Genomic DNA, 18,877 nt, shown 5'->3' with positions numbered 1-18,877 from the left:
TATCATTTTGGTCGCCCTACTCTGTACCTTCTACAGTGCAGCTCTATATATTTTGAGATGCGGCGGCCAGAAAGGTACAATCTCACCACAGAGCGATACAAAGGCATTATGACATTTTCAGTTTTATTCAACATTCCCTTCCTACTAATTCCTAACATTTTATCTGTTTTTTTGACTGCCACAGCACACTAAGCAGATGATTTCAATGTATTATCCACTATGATACCTAGATCTTTTTCCTGGGTGGTAACTCCTAATATGGAACATAACATCGTGTAACTACAGCATGAGTAATTTTTCCTTATATGTTTCTCCTTGCACTTGTCCACATTAAATTTCATCTGTCATTTGGATACCCAATCTTCCAGTCTCGCAAGGTCCTCCTGCAATTTATCACAGTCCGCTTGTGATTTAACTATGCTGAATAATTTTGTATCATCTGCAAATTTGCTTACCTCACTCGTACTACTTTCCAGATCATTTATAAATACATCGAAAAGCGCTGGTCCAAGTACAGATCCCTGTGGCACTCCACTGTAAAAATTCACTATTTAATCCTATTCTGTTTCCTGTCTTTTAACCAGTTTGTAATCCACAAAAGGACATCGCCTCCTATAACCATCACTTTTTAGTTTTTTTTAGAAGCCTCTCATGAGGGACTTTATCAAACACCTTCTAAAAATCCAAATACACTACATCTACCGGTTCATCTTATCCACATTTATTAACCCCTTAAAAACATGAAGCAGATTTGTGAGGCAAGACTTCCCTTGGGTAAATCCATGCTGTGTTCCATTAAACCATGTCTTTCTATATGCTCTGTGATTTTGATCTTTAAAATAGTTTCCACTATTTTACCCAGCACTAAAGTAAGGCTTACTGGTCTATAGTTTCCCGGATCACCCCTGGAGCCCTTTTTAAATATTGGGTTTACATTGGCCACCCTCCAGTCTTCAGGTACAATGGATGATTTTAATGATAAGTTACAAATTTTAACTAATAGATCTGAAATTTCATTTTTAAGTTCCTTCAGAATCCTGGGATGCATACCATCCAGTCCAGGTGATTTGCTACTCTTTAGTTTGTCAATCTAGCCTACTACATCTTTCAGGTTCACAGTGATTTGGTTCAGTTCATCTGACTCATCACCTTGAAAACCATCTCCAGAACTGGTTTCTCCCCAACATCCTTGTTAGTAAACACAGAAGCAAAGAATTAATTTAGTCTTTCTGCAACGGCCTTAGCCACTAAGAGCCCTTTTAACCCCTTCTAACAGTCCAACCGACTCCCTCACAGGTTTCTTGCTTCGGATACTTTAAAAAGGTTTTATTATGAGTTTTTGCCTCTACAGCCAACTTCATTTCAAATTCTCTCTTAGCCTGCCTTATCAATGTTTTACACTTAGCTTGACAATGCTTATGCTTTTTCCTATTTTCTTCAGATGGATCCTCTTTCCAATTTTTGAAGGATGTACTTTTGTCTATAATAACCTCTTTCACCTCACCTTTTAACCATGCCGGTAATCATTTTGCCACTTTTCTTAATGGATGGAATACATCTGGACTGCACTTCTAAGATTGTATTTTTAAACAATGTGCACACCTGTTGTACACTTAAACTTTGCAGCGACACCTTTCAGTTTTTTTCTATTTTCCTCATTTTATCAAAGTTTCCCTTTTGAAAATCTAGTGTTAGAGCTGTAGATTTACATATTGTCCCCCTTACAGACAGTTCAAATTTGATCATATTATGATCACTATTGCCAAGTGGTCCCACCACCATTACCTCTCTCACCAAATTCCACATTCCACAAAGAATTAGATCTAAAATAGCTCCCTCTCTCGTTGGTTCCTGAACCAACTGCTCCATGAAGCAGTCGTTTATTACATCTAGAAACTTTATGTCTTTAGCATGTCCTGATGTTATATTTACCCAGTCTATATTGGGGTAATTGAAATCTGCCATTACTGCACTGCCAAATTGGTTAGCATCCCTGATTTCTCTTAGCATATCATCTGTCTGATCATTTTGGCCATGTGGACGGTAATTTACTCCTATCACTATACTCTACCCAATACACATGGGATATCTTCCCATATAGATTCTACTGAGCGTTTAGTCTCTTGTATGATCTTTATCCTATTGAACTCTATACCCTCCCGGACATAAAGTGCCACACCCCCACCAAGTTGATCCTCCCTATCATTGCGATATAATTTGTACCCTGATATAGCACTATCCCATTGGTTATCCTCCTTCCACCAGGTCTCTGAGATGCCAATTATGTCTCTCTCATCATTCAGTGTTATATACTAACTCTCCCATCTTCTTAGATTTCTGGCATACAGACATTTCAAAATGTGTTTTTTTGTTTGTATTAACATTCTGCTTTGGAATAATAATTTGGAATTCTTTAGCTCAGGTGATCTTTACTTTTAGGCAGATGAACTACTTTTGCTTTTATTGGAACCTCTCTGTTGGAACCTAACTCTGTTTCATTAGTATCCGTCAATGATACATTCCTCCAAACCATGCACTGCTGAGTAACTGTCTGCTTTCCCCCTTGTTCTAGTTTAAAAGCTGCTCTATGTGGTGGAAGTGGGGGGGAGGGGGGCAGAGAAGGGGTCAGAGGGACCCAGGGAGGTTAAATTGTGATAAAATGGGTGATTCCTTGGCCATGGGAGAACTGTTTATTTTTAATGGTTCAGATCTTTTTTTTTTTGTTTTGGAAGGTTTTTTTGCAGTTTTACTTTTTTTTTAAGTTTGCAAACATGCCAAACCAATAAAAATAATTACACAAACTGAAAAACAACATAAAAAAAAAAAAAATTTGGTGCTGCACAACCCTAGAAGACTTTACACTTGTTCTCTAAAAACTTATTCCACTGATTCTCCAAACTCTTTCCCTACCCTATAAAGCACAGGTGTCTTTTTCTGTACCTTAGATCAGCTGTTCTCAACCAGTGTGTCGTGACACACCAGTGGTTTGCCAAGCACCGGTAGGTGTGTCGCGGCTCCCTGTGTTTCACTGCCCCTCTTGTGCTTCCCTTCTCCCTAGAGGCGGGGGTGAAGAGTGGAGAGATCTGTGCGCCACCGCCGGAGGCCAGGCCGGTGGGGGCGAAGAATGGAGAGACGCTGTGCGCTACCACCGGCGACTGAAGAGTGGAGAGACGTTGCACGCCGCTGGAGGTGGCTGGAAAGATGTTGCACGCTACCGGAGGGCAGGCCAGCGGCGGCTGAAAAGCGGAGGCCAGGCTTATTGGTCCAAACAATGAGAAGAGGCTCCATGTGAGCTTGTGTGTGTGTGTGTGTGTGTGTGTGTGTGTGTGTGTGGTACAATGGGTGCTTGGGTGGGTGAGTGGCAGATTTGTGTGTGTGTGGTACAATGGGTGCATGAGTAGCAATTTTTGGTGTTTGGTTGTAAGTGACAGAGTATGTATGAGCTTGTATGTAAATGACAGAGCATGTGTGTGATTGAGAGACAGAGACTGGTCAGGGAGGTGACAGGTGAGTGTGTGATTGAGAGACAGAGACTGGTCAGGGAGGTGACAGGTGTGTGATTGAGAGACAGAGACTGGTCAGGGAGGTGACAGGTGTGTGATTGAGAGACAGACTGTTCAGGGAGGTGACAGGTGTGTGTGTGTGTGTGAGAGAAAGAGACTGGTCAGGGAGGTGACAGGTGTGTGTGTGATTGAGAGACAGAGACTGGTCAGGGAGGTGACAGGTGTGTGATTGAGAGACAGAGACTGGTCAGGGAGGTGACAGGTGTGTGTGATTGAGAGACGAAGACTGTTCAGGGAGGTGACAGGTGTGTGTGTGAGAGAGAGAGACTGGTTAGGGAGGTGACAGGTGTGTGTGTGTATGATTGAGAGACAGAGACTGTTCAGGGAGGTGACAGGTGTGTGTGTGTGTGTGTGAGAGAGAGAGAGACAGAGACTGGTCAGGGAGGTGACAGGTGTGTGTGTGTGTGTGTGTGTGAGAGAGACTGGTCAGGGAGGTGACAGAGGTGTAGGTGTGTGTGTGTGTGTGTGTGTGAGACAGAGACTGGTCAGGGAGGTGACAGAGGTGTGTGTGTGTGTGTGTGTGAGACAGAGACTGGTCAGGGAGGTGACTGGTGTGTGTGTGTGTGAGAGAGAGAGCGAGACAGAGACTGGTCAGGGAGGTGACTGGTGTGTGTGTGTGTGAGAGCGAGACAGAGACTGGTCAGCGAGGTGACTGGTGTGTGTGTGTGTGTGGGCGAGACAGAGACTGGTCAGCGAGGTGACTGGTGTGTGTGTGAGAGAGACAGAGATTGGTCAGGGAGGTGACTGGTGTGTGTGAGAGACAGAGACTGGTCAGGGAGGTGACTGGTGTGTGTGAGAGACAGAGACTGGTCAGGGATGTTACTGATCTGTGTGAGACAGAGACTGGTTGTGGGCCCTAAGGAAGAGAACTGTAGGGACAGAGCTTCAGCAGCCACTGCTGCTTCTGGTGAGTGCCACTAGCCTGCATGGGAAAGGAGTAGGAGAGTTGCTGGAGAGGGTAAGTAAGATGGCTTTTTAAGTTTATTTTTCTTGACTGACTGCCATTTTAATTATTGGTTATTATGTGATGTCTGTTTTGAAATATTTTATTGATATTTGGACAATTTTTAATATTTATGAGTTTTTAATTGTTAGATGTTATTCTGTTCATCAGCTGTTTTGTAACATTTATTAGTATAGTTTTACAATTATTTCTAAGTGGGTATCTATCTATAGCAGCTTGGCTTGCTCTGTTTTCCTAATAGGAGGTGTATTAGTGTTTAGGGCCTGGTTAAATATTTGTAGTGGTAAATTACTGACTTTTCATAAGGAGGGGTACTGTGCCTGCCAGTAAAGATAGTTTGTTTTGCTTTTACTGAGATGTCATCAGAACCAGAATATCTTTCTTTGTATGATGAGTTGTACGGGTAATGCCCTAGTTCTGCTCTGCACCCATTTTTGGGGATCGAGGGGGTTCCTGAGGATGCAGAATGTATATTTACATTTTGCCCCGTGACGGTCACATGTTCAGTATGTCACGCATTTGAGAACCATCTGTCAGGTGTGTCCAGGCCAAAAAAAGGTTGAGAACCAATGCCTTAGATAATAACATTTCCTGTCTCCCAAAGATCCTCCATTTCCTCATCATTGCAACTCATTTGGCATCTATAAGTAACTAAAATTGAGTCATGTTACTATTTGCACTGTCAGGTCCTAAACACTAGTCTTTGTTACACTGAGGCATCATAAGACAAGTTCTAAAATGCTCTCCAGGAGTACAGGATGCTGAAGAATTTACTACTCCAGAAGAAGTGTAACAATGGAGATTTATATTTCCTGTGTCTCAACACAGAAACAAAGGATTAATAGCCATTTTTATGACGACATTTTGGAATTTTGAGACTCTTTCAAAAGACAAGTACCACAATGTGTTGACACTTTCATGATACTGTCTCTGTAAAAATATCCAGGAACAGGTCCAGCTGGGACTTTTTTTTTTGCAAATTTTTTCCCAGAGACTTTTTTTCTCATTCCATTTCTTTTATTCCATTCCAAATATTTTTATTCCACTCCATTGGAATCAGATGGAATAAAAGTAGTATATTTAATTGTTGGATTATGTTCATTGTTCATTTTAATTAATTTTTATTTCTTAAACTATTTATTTTTATATGATTTGGGTCTACTTTGTTTTAAATCTTTTTGTCTTTGTATATCGTCTGGGGCTGAAGAAAGTGATTAAACAGCTTTAATATATAAAAGGAAATAGCATAACTGAAGTTGGCTCCCATGATTTTACATGAGAGGAAAGGAAAATTAAAAAATACATTTTTTCCCCCCTATATACACAGGTGACTGAATAACCAATGATGGGCAGCAGCAGAGGCAAAGAGAAGCAAAATAATGGAAAATAAAACTGAGCTCCCCTCTTGCTCACTGAATATCTTTATTCAAGTCCTTGTGAATAACTTTTGGTGTGTTTGAATACACAACAAAATATCCCTTTTTGCAACAGCAGATATTTGTGAAAAACCTGATATTCTGCTGCTATTCCCCCTCGAGGATGAAACCGACATGATTAGGCCACCTGACTATATAGTAGGAACAAGCCTGTTTTGCAAAGAAGAAATAATAGAGTAAAATGCTAGGCCACCAAAAGGGAGACAGCCCTGTCTATGACCTTTGGGACAAGGTACATAAACTGATAATCTGTTCCTATAGGTAAATGAAACAGAGACAAAGAACGTATTCACTGAATTTTTAGATTCCATGATGGCACTAATAAAAGTAATGCCTTTTTAACTCTTGTAATGAGTGATATCCAGCACTGGATTAACCATTAAGCAAAATAAGCATGTGCAGAGGACACCAAAGGAAGAGGGGTACTACAGAGTGTTGAAAATTTGCAGTGGCTCCTAGTTATAAAGTAAAGAATTTTCTTATATTACTTACTGCTATTTGGTGTAAAAGTTAAAAAAAAAAAAAAGTTTATATTTAATAAAGTTATGTGGTCTGACCTGTGAAATAGCCTACAAGAAAACTGAATTTTTAATCTATTTCACCTTCAGCACTTCTTGAGTCTTAATGTCTTGCCAGTTAAGCAATGGAAGGGATGAGATGGTACCATTGTTGGGCTGGTCTTAGGGCATCAACCATTGGCACAAGAGAAAAGAGGAAAAGGTTGCCCCAAGGTCAAGGATATAGAAAAATATAGAGAAATAAAACTGTTAAGCATTTGCCATAAATAAGTAATCCATTAAAGGAAACTTGTATACTTCCATGTAATATTGTGAAATAATGTGAAAAAAAAATCTAAATTTATATGTCTTCTGAAGGCCATTTCAAACCCTCCTATGAAAGGAAAAAAAACTTAAGGTAATTATTGCCTTAGCTTGTGTCTCTGAAGAGCATGCCCCAAAGAATGTAATGTGAGCAAACTGACCATTTAAAATTAACAATGAAAAATATATTGTTAAAGATACCCAAATCAATCCAAAATGTACATTAATAATGAAAAGGGTGACCAGGGATGAAATGGGAAATGCAATCATGGGGAATAAGGGCGAAGCAGTAATCCAAAGTGAGGCTGTCTCTTCACTATCTATGGTGGAACATCTTGTAAGGGGAGACAACCCATATAAGCCAATATTAGGTTTGCATCATTCAGGAATGGATTTAAAAAAAAAAAGATAACTGACCAAATAGAATTCAACCAATAATACTATGGGAAATGGACGGCAGCTACTCAACCACCATACTTAATACCAAGGAATAAAGGAAAGGCTGAGGGCACACGTGAAACCCATATTAAAATAAGGGATCCAAATGAAGACATAACTTGAATTTGTTGATATGGAGGTGTGGGTGTCTGTGTGTGAGAGGGTTTGGTATTTGTTGAGGGGAGTGTTTATTTGTGGTAGGGGTGTTTATGTATTTGTGAGTGGTGTGATATGGGCATATGCAAGGGAGTGTATCTGTGTGTAAGTGATAGTTGTCATACCCATAAAGAATGCCTAAAAACTAGAGCCAATATAACAAATCCAAGCAATGGCTGAGAATTACTAAATATCAATAGACAAAAATGATCCAGCTCAACAAAGGGAATGTTTGTGAAGACTCTGAGGAGAACTCATATAGGGCCACTATGGGCTACGAGCTTATATATACAGCTCTAGAAGGTGCTAGGGCTTTTTAATCATTGGAATCCCAGAGCTGATGATTCTTGAAGAGCTATCAAGTGCATAGGAGTGAAAAGCCCACTTAGGACCTTTCGAATTTTGTATTACCAGTCCTGTAGTATTTCAATCAAATCATGCCGGTGTGTTTTTGCATAGAACATCTTATGCGATCTGCGTGCTGTCCGACATTGCAATGTTTCGGGAGATCCTTCTTCAGGGGAACCGGCTTTGCTAAATGCCAGCAGATGCGACTGGCAAACAACCTGAAGCAATGTTTGCCAGTCGCATCTGCCGGCATTTAGCAAAGCCGGTTTCCCTGAAGAAGGATCTCCCGAAACATAGCAAAATGATGAATCTAGGCCTAAGAAAGATGGAGGTTTGAGAACAACATTTTGCAAGTGGATAAAAAAAACACCGGTTAAGAGGAGGCTACAGAGGGTCAAAAACTAATAGCAATAAGATAACAAGTTCACATGGATCTGGACAATACTGGCCCCAGAACAAGATAATTGGCCAAAATATAAGAGGGTTAAGTGGCATTGGATTAAGATATTAGATTACCCTAATCCAAGGTTAGTGAATACTCTGCCACAACACCCCGGAAGGCTACTGTGTTTTTCCCCCACTAGGACTCATTGGACCTCTCATACAACATTTTGACACCATCAACATGCATGTTCAGCATGCTAAATAAATAAAATATAAAAAAGAAGCAATTCAACCACTTTCATTTCAATTTTGAAAACAAAAATGCTTTGCTTACACGTTACTAAATCTACAGCTCATCATAACTAAAACTTTAGAATATAAGTTTAAATACATACTTGATGTCTGATAAAATGTCTTTGTCAGTGGTTTTCCGACAGCAGATGAGACCAGTCTTAACCTTCACCTTGTAGCAGATGTTATGAAAGGACACGGTGGCCCCTAGATGGATCTTTCGATTGTCCGAAGTGGGCAACGTTCTCATGGGGAGACCATTGGAATCTGGTTCTGACATCTGGACACTGGTCTGTGCTTGCTTCTCAGCCATTGTGGAGGGGCACCACTCCTGTATGTGACAGAGACAAGCAAAGATGGATTCTATAGTGGAATTTTCCTTGAAATCAGTATGAAATGAACATCATGCTTCAAAGTGTTACAGTCTAAATGGAGTTTCAGACTCCACAACGACTATTCAGGAGGTTTACGTGTAACGCAGTAGGATCCAGGTTATGGTTTATTTATATATTTTGTTCATCCTTAAAAAAAAAAAAGCTGGTTTGTGGTCCTCAAAAACTAGAGTCTGACACCTCTACAGGTCAATATTCAGTAAGCCAGCGAGCAGAGAAGTTATCCTTGTAAAATATCCTAGTTACGTCAGCCAAATATTCAGCGGCACTTATCCAGTTAAAAGTGCTGCTGAATTTACTCGGGCAAAAAAAAAACTGTGGGCAAAAATCCCTTTCTCCACCCCGAATTATCTCTTAAAAAGAAGATAGACCTACCCCCTTAAATAAGCTCAGGGCTGTATGCTCTCTGATCTGAAATGTCATAATAGTGTTAGGAATAACTGCCTGGCTCACAAATAAAGCTTTCTGAACAGTCAGGTTTTTTATACGTTTCAAACTGTAGATAGTTTGTGTACAAACTCTGTGACAAGGTGATAGCTAAAGCCAGAAGAAGGCTGGGCTGCATAGAGAGAGGAATAACCAGTAAGAAAAAGGAGGTAGTGATGCCCTTGTACAGGTCCTTGGTGAGGCCTCTCGCCTGGAGTACTGTGTTCAGTTCTGGAGCCCGTATCTCAAAAAGGACAAAGACAGGATGGAGGCGGTCCAGAGAAGGGCAACCAAAATGGTTTGGGGTCTGTATCGGAAGACCTATGAGGAGAGGCTGAAGGATCTGTTTACCTCTTTGGCAATTCTTTCTTCCGCTTGACTTTTCGCTTTCCTGATTTCTTTCTTTCTTTGTCTCCCTCATTTTTAACAGACATTCTTCCTTGCTTTCCTTTTTTTGAGATCCTTTGTACTTTTCAAATGCTGTTCTTTTTGCCTTCATTTTTTCAGCCAGCTCCTTAGAGCAGCATATCTGTTTCTTTTTCCTCTTACTCTTCTTTACTTTCCTAACATATAGATTTGTTACCTTCATAATAGCTCCTTTTAATTTGGCCCACTGTTGTTCTACCTCACCCATTTTCTCCCAGTCTTCCAGTTCTTCCTCCAGGTACATCCCCATTTTGACAAAGTCCATATTTGTGAAATTTAAAACTTGGGTCTTGGTGTGACGTCTCTGTATCTTATTTGCGATACTGAACCATACCGTCTGATGATCACTGGTGCTCTGGTGAGCACCTGCCCAGACATTCGAGACATTATCCCCATTAGAGAGCACTAGGTCAAGTATAATGCCCTCCCTCGTGGGTTCCATTACCATTTGTCTGAGCACAGCCCCTTGAAGAGCAACCACTATCTCTCTACTTTTTGTAGATTCCGCAGAAGGGATGCTTCAATCCACATCCGTAAAAATTAAAATCTCCAACAAGCAACTCTTCCCCCTTCTTTCCCAACTTTTGCATGTCCTCGATCAGATCTCTGTCCAGTTCATCCGTTTGGGTTGGAGGCCTGTAGATCACACCAATGAAAATGGAAGCACCATCTTCTCTTTTTAGGACGGTCCATAATGCTTCTCCTTTACCTCACGTCCCTTGCAGTTCAGATGCTTGGATATTATTTTTGACATACAGAGATACTTCTTCCCCCTTTTCTGCCCTCTCTGTCCTTCCTTATCAAGTTATAGCCCGGGATGGCTGCATCCCAATCATGAGACTCAGGGAACCATGTCTCCATAACAGCAACAAATGTCCAATTCCACCTCTACCATTAGGGCCTGCAGGTCTGGGATTTTATTGCTCAAACTACGAGCATCTGTGATCATAGCTTTCCAGTTGCTCTTCCTAGTCACCTCTTCTGTTTGGTTTTTTTTAACTGATTGATTTTGTTACTTTGTCTTCCCACTTCCTATATTGCTTGGGGGTGACATTCCAGTTTCATTGGCCACGTCCTGCTACCCCCACTTCCTAGTTTAATAGCTGATAATGTACGAGCTGAATTTTTCACTTAGCATCCTCTTTCCTGCCACAGACAAAATGCAGGCCATTCTTACCATATAATAGTTTATTGCTCCATACACAGCCCCAGCCTCCAATGTATCCAAAACCATTTTCCGTACACCAGGTTTTGAGCCAGACATTGATATCTATATGGCAGAACCTTTCCTTTCCCTTTCCATGAACTGGTATAACTTCTGAAAAAGGCAAAAGGTTTTTGGCAAGTGTCTAATCTTCTCCCCTAGATTTTGGGAGCTTCCTGTAACTTGTGAACACCATTTATTTATTTTTTTTTTCAATTTATACTTTATTGAAAATTTTTTTATATAATTCCACCATAATTCCAAAGTAAATAAAAGAAATCTTGTTATACAACATCCAATATCATTCAAATAAAATAATATTTAACCATAATCTAGAAAAATGTTGAACAAGACAAAATAACTGGGGGATCACACCATAACTCATTATAACCACACTATAAATCTGATAAGGAGAGAGAGAGTGCTGCAAAATTTATATTGGCCTTACAGTAAGATGTTATTAAACTCTGTTAGGCTCAGATTTGTCTACAAGAAATGTCTCCAGATGTAAGGGGTCTGAGAATATAAATTTGTTACCCTGAAAGTTAATATAACACTTAGCAGGAAATTTTAGAAAAAATGTTGCCTCAATTTCTAGGGTTTTACTTTTCAGGGCAAGGAATTGTCTTCGACGGGCCTGTGTAGGCCTCGAGACATCAGGAAATAAATATACTCTTTGCCCACAAAAGGAGCGATCTTTATTCCTAAAAAACTTCTCAAATACTTGATCTTTCTCCCTCTCGGGAGAGAAAGAAACAAATAAAGTAGTTCTTTTGTTTATAATGTCGAGTGATTCCTCCAAAAAGGAGGAAATCCCTGGACTTCTCTCCATTTCTTGATCTTGTGAAGTTCTGGATTGTAAAGGAAAATAACAAATCTTTGATATAGTTGGAATTTTATCAGCCTAAGCCGCGCGCCCCTTTGGTGCGCGCGGCTTAGGCAGCGCAACGGCGTCGACTGCGCGCCGCTCAACCGCGGGTTTCAAGCGTCCCGCGGGCCTGCAGTGATGACGTCAGCCAACTTGTTGCAGCTGTACCTCCTTCTCACCGGCAATCTCCGAGTTGGCTCTGCAGGTAGGCGAGATATGGCGCTTCTCTCTACTCTCTCTCGATCCCCACACCACGCCGCTCAACCGCGGGTTTTCAAGCGTCCCGAGGGCCTGCAGTGATGACGTCAGCCAACTCGTTGCAGCTGTTCCTCCTTCTCACCGGCTATCTCCGAGTTGGCTCTGCAGGTAGGCGAGTTATGGCGCTTCTCTCTCCTCTCTCTCGATCCCCCTGAACACCATTTATATTGAGGTCATTGGTTCCCAAATGGATGATAACACTGATATCAGCGGTCTTACTTTCTTCTATAATTGCACTGACCACCTGGTTTGCATTTCTATTAGTTCAGCATATTGGAATGCATTTAACCATTGTGTCCCCATCAGAATGAGTTCCCAAATTGGTTCCTCTGGTGACAGTTTCCCAGAAGTAGCAGCTTTATTTTATGACATTTGACCATGTTGGAGGGTTTCTAGGTGCACTAGGTGACTACTTCCCTTTCAGATATCACTTCATGTTCTGTTGCAGGGGCGTCTTCATTTTCCAAAGCAGAAAAAGCATTATATACAGATAACAGTTGAGAGAATGGGTGTGTCTTCATCACAGGCCTTATTCTGCCAGAGCAGACTGTAATCCAATTATTCCTAGGATTATGAATCTTGGATATCCGACTTCTCTGGGGGAGTGAGGTTGGGTATTCAGGATGCTGTCCAGTTGGGGAGATTGGGTGTTTTATAGTCACATCTTATTCTATCAGATCCCACAGTAAGCCGTTTATTCTTGGGATTCTGAATCTTCCAAGGAAGCTGAGGAACATATTTTGATTGCATCAAGATAGGACAGGTTTTTTGAAATCTGAACAATTCCGCTTTCAAATACATCGCCTGCTTTTTCATTGCAAGACAGCTGAAAATAAATGGGACAACCCTTAAGTCTCCAAATGGTTGGCCTTGGGACATAAGCACCACAAATGTTACTGTTACGATTGTGAACCCTTGGGCCGGTTGGGACAGAAGATGGTGTGCTGTAAGGACCACAGCAAGCGTCCCAACCGGGAGGCGGCTCGGAGGACTCAAGGAAGGCTTCAGCACTGGGACGAGGTGGAGTCCTATGCGACCAAGGACTCGGCAAGGCTGCGAGGATGGACGACGTTGGGCCCCGGTGACTGAAGAGTCTTCGCCATGGAAGCCGGTACTCCCCCAGGAGAAGCCCGGAGGAGTTCAGCCGCTGGGACTTTTGGAGATTCACCCTGGAAGCCAGAACCCCCCCAGGAGGCGCCCGTAGGGGCCCGGCTGCTGGGATTTAGGCGAAGCTTCTGGGCCAGTGAAGACCAGGAAGGAAGCCGAGTCGGAAGCCGGGAGCCAGAGGAGGAACCAAGCCAGGGATGAGGCAGAAGACAAGACTGAGTCATGGATGGAGCCGGGTCGGAGCCTGAGGTCAGAGCGAGCCAAGCCAGGGACAGAAGCTGAAGGTGAAGTCATGGACGAAGCCGGGTCGGAACCAGAGGTCAGAAGCAGATACCAGAGCCAAGGGATGAAGACGGAAAACGAGTCAGGAGTCAAGCAGGGTCGAAAACAGAGAGCAATCCAGAAGAACGCAGCAACTAGCAATCAGGAAACCTGAGGAACCTCGTTGCAAGGCACTGGAGTGGTCTAGGTGCAGGGTACTTATACCCTGAGGGCGTCTGACGTCATCTACAGCCTGACTGAGGGTTTCCCGCGCTGGCCCCTTTAAGTGGAGCTCCTCCCCGCGCGCACGTGCCAGGGGGCGGGGCCAGTCGCGCCGGACCGTCAGCATCTCTCCCGAGGAGGGAGAGACGCACTGGAGGCCCGAGGAAGCCTCAAAACGGCCCGGGCCGCCCCTGAGGTAGGTGGAGGGACTGGAGCACGGCCTGGGACCGCAACAGTTACAGTGAATAAAAGCCATTCTGGTAATAGTGACGATTATACAAGTTGTTAGATTAGTACTTTAGTCTTATTATTCACTTCCTTACAGGAACTATTTAGGAAGAAAAAAAACCAAGGGGTGGGTGGGAGGAACCAAACAGCTCCTGCAGATAACTGTTTTAAAATGTATAGAACAAAGGGCTGCTATTTCAATACACTAGCCTGACAGCTAAAAGCACTAGCTAGATTAAATAGAAAGATATCAAAACATGCAACAGGAAATATAGGAGAAAAGAGAACAATGTCAGCAAGAAATCAGTCTATATTATGACTAGCAGATTAAAAATTAAAATTCTCTGGTCCCAAGCTCTCTCTTCTATTTAAATTACTACTTAATCAAACACTGCAGAGCCTTTTACTCAACGCACAATTAAACTCTGGAATTTGTTGCCAGAGAATGTGGTTCGTGCAGTAAGTATAGCTGTGTTTAAAAAAGGATTGGATAAGTTCTTGGAGGAGAAGTCCATTACCTGCTATTAAGTTCACTTAGAGAATAGCCACTGCCATTAGCAATGGTTACATGGAATAGACTTAGTTTTTGGGTACTTGCCAGGTTCTTATGGCCTGGATTGGCCACTGTTGGAAACAGGATGCTGGGCTTGATGGACCCTTGGTCTGACCCAGTATGGCATTTTCTTATGTTCTTATGTTCTTTTGAGTCCCCAATCCCAAAGGCTAATACTTTTTTCTTCTTAGAAAACTTTAACATCCGCTCAGATTATTTTATATTTACTTTCAGTCTATGATACTGTCCTTATTAAGTACAGTGATTAAAAAAGCTAACATTAGAAATGCAGAAACATAATGTGGATGTGTAGACATATCTAGTCTACACATCCACATCACATATTCAGTTCTACAACCTTAGAGATCTTGTCTATTTAGTCCATGATTTCTTTAATTCAGATACTGTCCTCCCACCTTCATGGGGAGGCCGTTTCATGCATCCACACTACCCTCTCTGTAAATAAATATTTCTTAGATTACTCCTAAATCTACCCCAGCTGTCGGCAGGGGTCTAGTAGATACACCTAGTAGACAGCATCAACCTTGCGACAGCACAAGGGCTTACAATCATTATAAATTGCTAAGGCCTTGAGCTTGGCAGATATGTCCCCAGCCCAGGCTATTGCCGAATTGGGACTTCAGGTGCAGCAACAAGACAAGCTGAATTCCCTGACCAGACTACTTCAAGGTTTAATCCAGCAAGTACATCAGCAGCTTAAATGAATTGTTTCAGGGTCATGCTTAGTGATTGGATGCCCTGCAGGCCCAAATTTCAGCTCCAGCTACGGTGAATCCGCTACCTGCACCCGCTCAGACCTTGGAAGCCATGCTGCATCTTCCGCCACCTCCCAGGTATGGTGGCGATCCCAGAGGATGCTGAGGGTTCTTCAGCGTATGTAAGATGCACTTTGAACTTCAATCAGCTCATTTCTCTTCAGAACGCATCAAGATGATATACATACTCTACTTATTGAATGGCCCTGCTCTTGCCTGGGCCTCTCCCTTGTGGGAACAGGGTGACCCACTCCTTAGAAGCTTTGTGCAGCAGTTTCGCCTGATTTTTATAAGGCTGGTCATGTCTCGTCTACAACCATAGAGTTTCTATGTATTCACCAAGGCACCTGCACCCATGGGCGACTATACTATATATTGCACTCTGGCCTCCAAACTTGGCTAGGGTGAAAACAGTCAAACGGCCATCTTCTGGCAAGGACTAACTGGCAGAATAAAAGTTGATCTGGCACGCTGAGATCTTCCACCCTCTCTGGAAGCACTCATTACCCTGGCTATCTGTATGGATTTAAGGTTCCAGGAACAAGCCCAAGAGAAGACGACATCTCACCAACCTATTCATTTCACTTCCAGCATCCCCTGAAGCCCGCCTCAGACCACATCATGGTTATTACTTCCAATAAAAACCCATGCAGTTGGGTACATCTTGGTTCTTGGAATAAGAGAAACTGAAGTGAAGACAGTATAGCCTCTGCCTCTATTGTGCAGTGCAGGGACATTTTACTAGACACTGTCACGAGACGTTGGGAAACCCTCTGAATGGGATCTTGGTCAGGAAGACAGTCCCGAAACACCTGGCTCCTCTCTCCACATCCAGTGGTACCTGTGTGCCTAACCTTCGGGAAGCAAAGAGTTCAGACCGAGGCATTATAAGAACATAAGAACATAAGAAAATGCCATACTGGGTCAGACCAAGGGTCCATCAAGCCCAGCATTCTATTTCCAACAGTGGCCAATCCAGGCCATAAGAACCTGGCAAGTACCCAAAAACTAAGTCTATTCCATGTAACCATTGCTAATGGCAGTGGCTATTCTCTAAGTGAACTTAATAGCAGGTAATGGACTTCTCCTCCAAGAACTTATCCAATCCTTTTTTAAACACAGCTATACTAACTGCACGAACCACATTCTCTGGCAACAAATTCCAGAGTTTAATTGTGCGTTGAGTAAAAAAGAACTTTCTCCGATTAGTTTTAAATGTGCCCCATGCTAACTTCATGGAGTGTCCCCTAGTCCTTCTACTATCCGAAAGAGTAAATAACCGATTCACATCTACCCGTTCTAGACCTCTCATGATTTTAAACACCTCTATCATATCCCCCCTCAGTCGTCTCTTCTCCAAGCTGAAAAGTCCTAACCTCTTTAGTCTTTCCTCATAGGGGAGTTGTTCCATTCCCCTTATCATTTTGGTAGCCCTTCTCTGTACCTTCGCCATTGCAATTATATCTTTTTTGAGATGCGGCGACCAGAATTGTACACAGTATTCAAGGTGCGGTCTCACCATGGAGCGATACAGAGGCATTATGACATTTTCCGTTTTATTCATCATTCCTTTTCTAATAATTCCCAACATTCTGTTTGCTTTTTTGACTGCCGCAGCACACTGAACCGACGATTTCAATGTGTTATCCACTATGACACCTAGATCTCTTTCTTGGGTTGTAGCACCTAATATGGAACCCAACATCGTGTAATTATAGCATGGGTTATTTTTCCCTATATGCATCACCTTGCACTTATCCACATTAAATTTCATCTGCCATTTGGATGCCCAATTTTCCAGTCTCACAAGTTCTTCCTGCAATTTATCACAATCTGCTTGTGATTTAACTACTCTGCACAATTTTGTGTCATCTGCAAATTTGATTATCTCACTCGTCGTATTTCTTTCCAGATCATTTATAAATATATTGAACAGTAAGGGTCCCAATACAGATCCCTGAGGCACTCCACTGTCCACTCCCTTCCACTGAGAAAATTGCCCATTTAATCCTACTCTCTGTTTCCTGTCTTTTAGCCAGTTTGCAATCCACGAAAGGACATCGCCACCTATCCCATGACTTTTTACTTTTCCTAGAAGCCTCTCATGAGGAACTTTGTCAAACGCCTTCTGAAAATCCAAGTATACTATATCTACCGGTTCACCTTTATCCACATGTTTATTAACTCCTTCAAAAAAGTGAAGCAGATTTGTGAGGCAAGACTTGCCCTGGGTAAAGCCATGCTGACTTTGTTCCATTAAACCATGTCTTTCTATATGTTCTGTGATTTTGATGTTTAGAACACTTTCCACTATTTTTCCTGGCACTGAAGTCAGGCTAACCGGTCTGTAGTTTCCCGGATCGCCCCTGGAGCCCTTTTTAAATATTGGGGTTACATTTGCTATCCTCCAGTCTTCAGGTACAATGGATGATTTTAATGATAAGTTACAAATTTTTACTAATAGGTCTGAAATTTCATTTTTTAGTTCCTTCAGAACTCTGGGGTGTATACCATCCGGTCCAGGTGATTTACTACTCTTCAGTTTGTCAATTAGGCCTACCACATCTTCTAGGTTCACCGTGATTTGATTCCAGAGCAGGGGGGGCAATTTCATCCAGAAATCATTAGTGGATCAATATGGCTAACCCCACTACCACCTTGGCCCGCAACATTTCTTCAGTCTATGGAGATCCTTTGCCTTGCTACTTGACCATGGTCACCTTACCCAGCACCATGCAGATTGGATTACATAAGGAAAGCATTGAATCCTATGTACTCCCCAAGGCAGTTAACCCTGTCATTCTCAGGTTGCTCTGGTTCAGATTGCACCAACCTTCTAGTGATTGGTCTACATTGCAGATCACCCATTGGGGCCCCTCCTCCCAAGAGCATTGTGCTGCTCAGAATCTGCCTCCGGTTATAGTGGCCCAGACCATTTTGCCTGAGCTAGGGATTCTGCCACTGCAGGACAGCCTACTCTGTCGCCTCACAACTTTGCTGATCGCCTGGATTCCTCAAAGCCCATTGTCCTGGAGATAGCAACCACTGCCTTTGAAGCAGGGGCTGTCCTTGTTCACCATGGACTGTTAGATGCTGAGGGATTAAAGGGGCCTCTTAGGGAAGATAAGACCATTGCAGAAAGACTAAATTAATTTGTTGCTTCTGTGTTTACTAATGAGGACCTTGGGGAGCAACTGGTTCCGGAGATGGTTTTAAAGAGTGATGAGTCAGATGAACTGAACCAAATCACTGGGAACCTGGAAGATGTAGTAGGCAAGATTGACAAACTAAAGAGTGGCAAATCACCTGGACCAGATAGTATGCACCCCAAGGTTCTGAAGGAACTCAAAAATGAAATTTCAAATCTATCATTAAAATCATCCATTGTTTCTGAAGACTGGAGGGTAGCTAATGTAACACCAATATTTAAAAAGGGATCCAGGGCAACTATAGACCAGTTAATCTGACTTCAGTGCCAGAAAAGATAATGGAAACTATTCTAAAGATCAAAATCACAAAGCATATAGAAAGATATGGTTTAATAGAACACAGTCAGCATGGATTTACCCAAGGGAAATCTTGCCTCACAAATCTTCAGTTATTTGAAGGGGTTAATAAACATGTGGATAGAGGTGAACCAGTAGATGTAGTGTATTTGGATTTTCAAAAGGCGTTTGACAAAGTCTCTCATGAGATACTTCTAAGAAAACTAAAAAGTCATAGGATAGGAGGTGATGTCCTTTTGTGGATTACAA

General features: G+C 42.2%; 1 protein-coding gene across 5 annotated transcripts in view; it reads right to left on the bottom strand.

Moving 5' to 3' along the window:
• ABCG2 (ATP binding cassette subfamily G member 2 (Junior blood group)) overlaps positions 1–18,877 on the bottom strand; it is a 168,098-nt gene that overhangs the window by 89,699 nt on the left and 59,522 nt on the right. For all 5 annotated transcript variants that reach the window (XM_029597982.1, XM_029597972.1, XM_029597963.1 and 2 more), the window contains one exon: positions 8,506–8,732. In XM_029597982.1, coding sequence (XP_029453842.1) covers positions 8,506–8,732 — 227 coding nt within the window. The remainder of the gene's footprint in view (positions 1–8,505; positions 8,733–18,877) is intronic.

The sequence above is a fragment of the Rhinatrema bivittatum genome, chromosome 1, assembly GCF_901001135.1.
Source record: "Rhinatrema bivittatum chromosome 1, aRhiBiv1.1, whole genome shotgun sequence".
NCBI lineage: Eukaryota > Metazoa > Chordata > Amphibia > Gymnophiona > Rhinatrematidae > Rhinatrema > Rhinatrema bivittatum.
The sequence above is the reverse complement of the archived record's forward strand: the minus strand, read 5'-3'. Positions and strand labels throughout refer to the sequence as shown.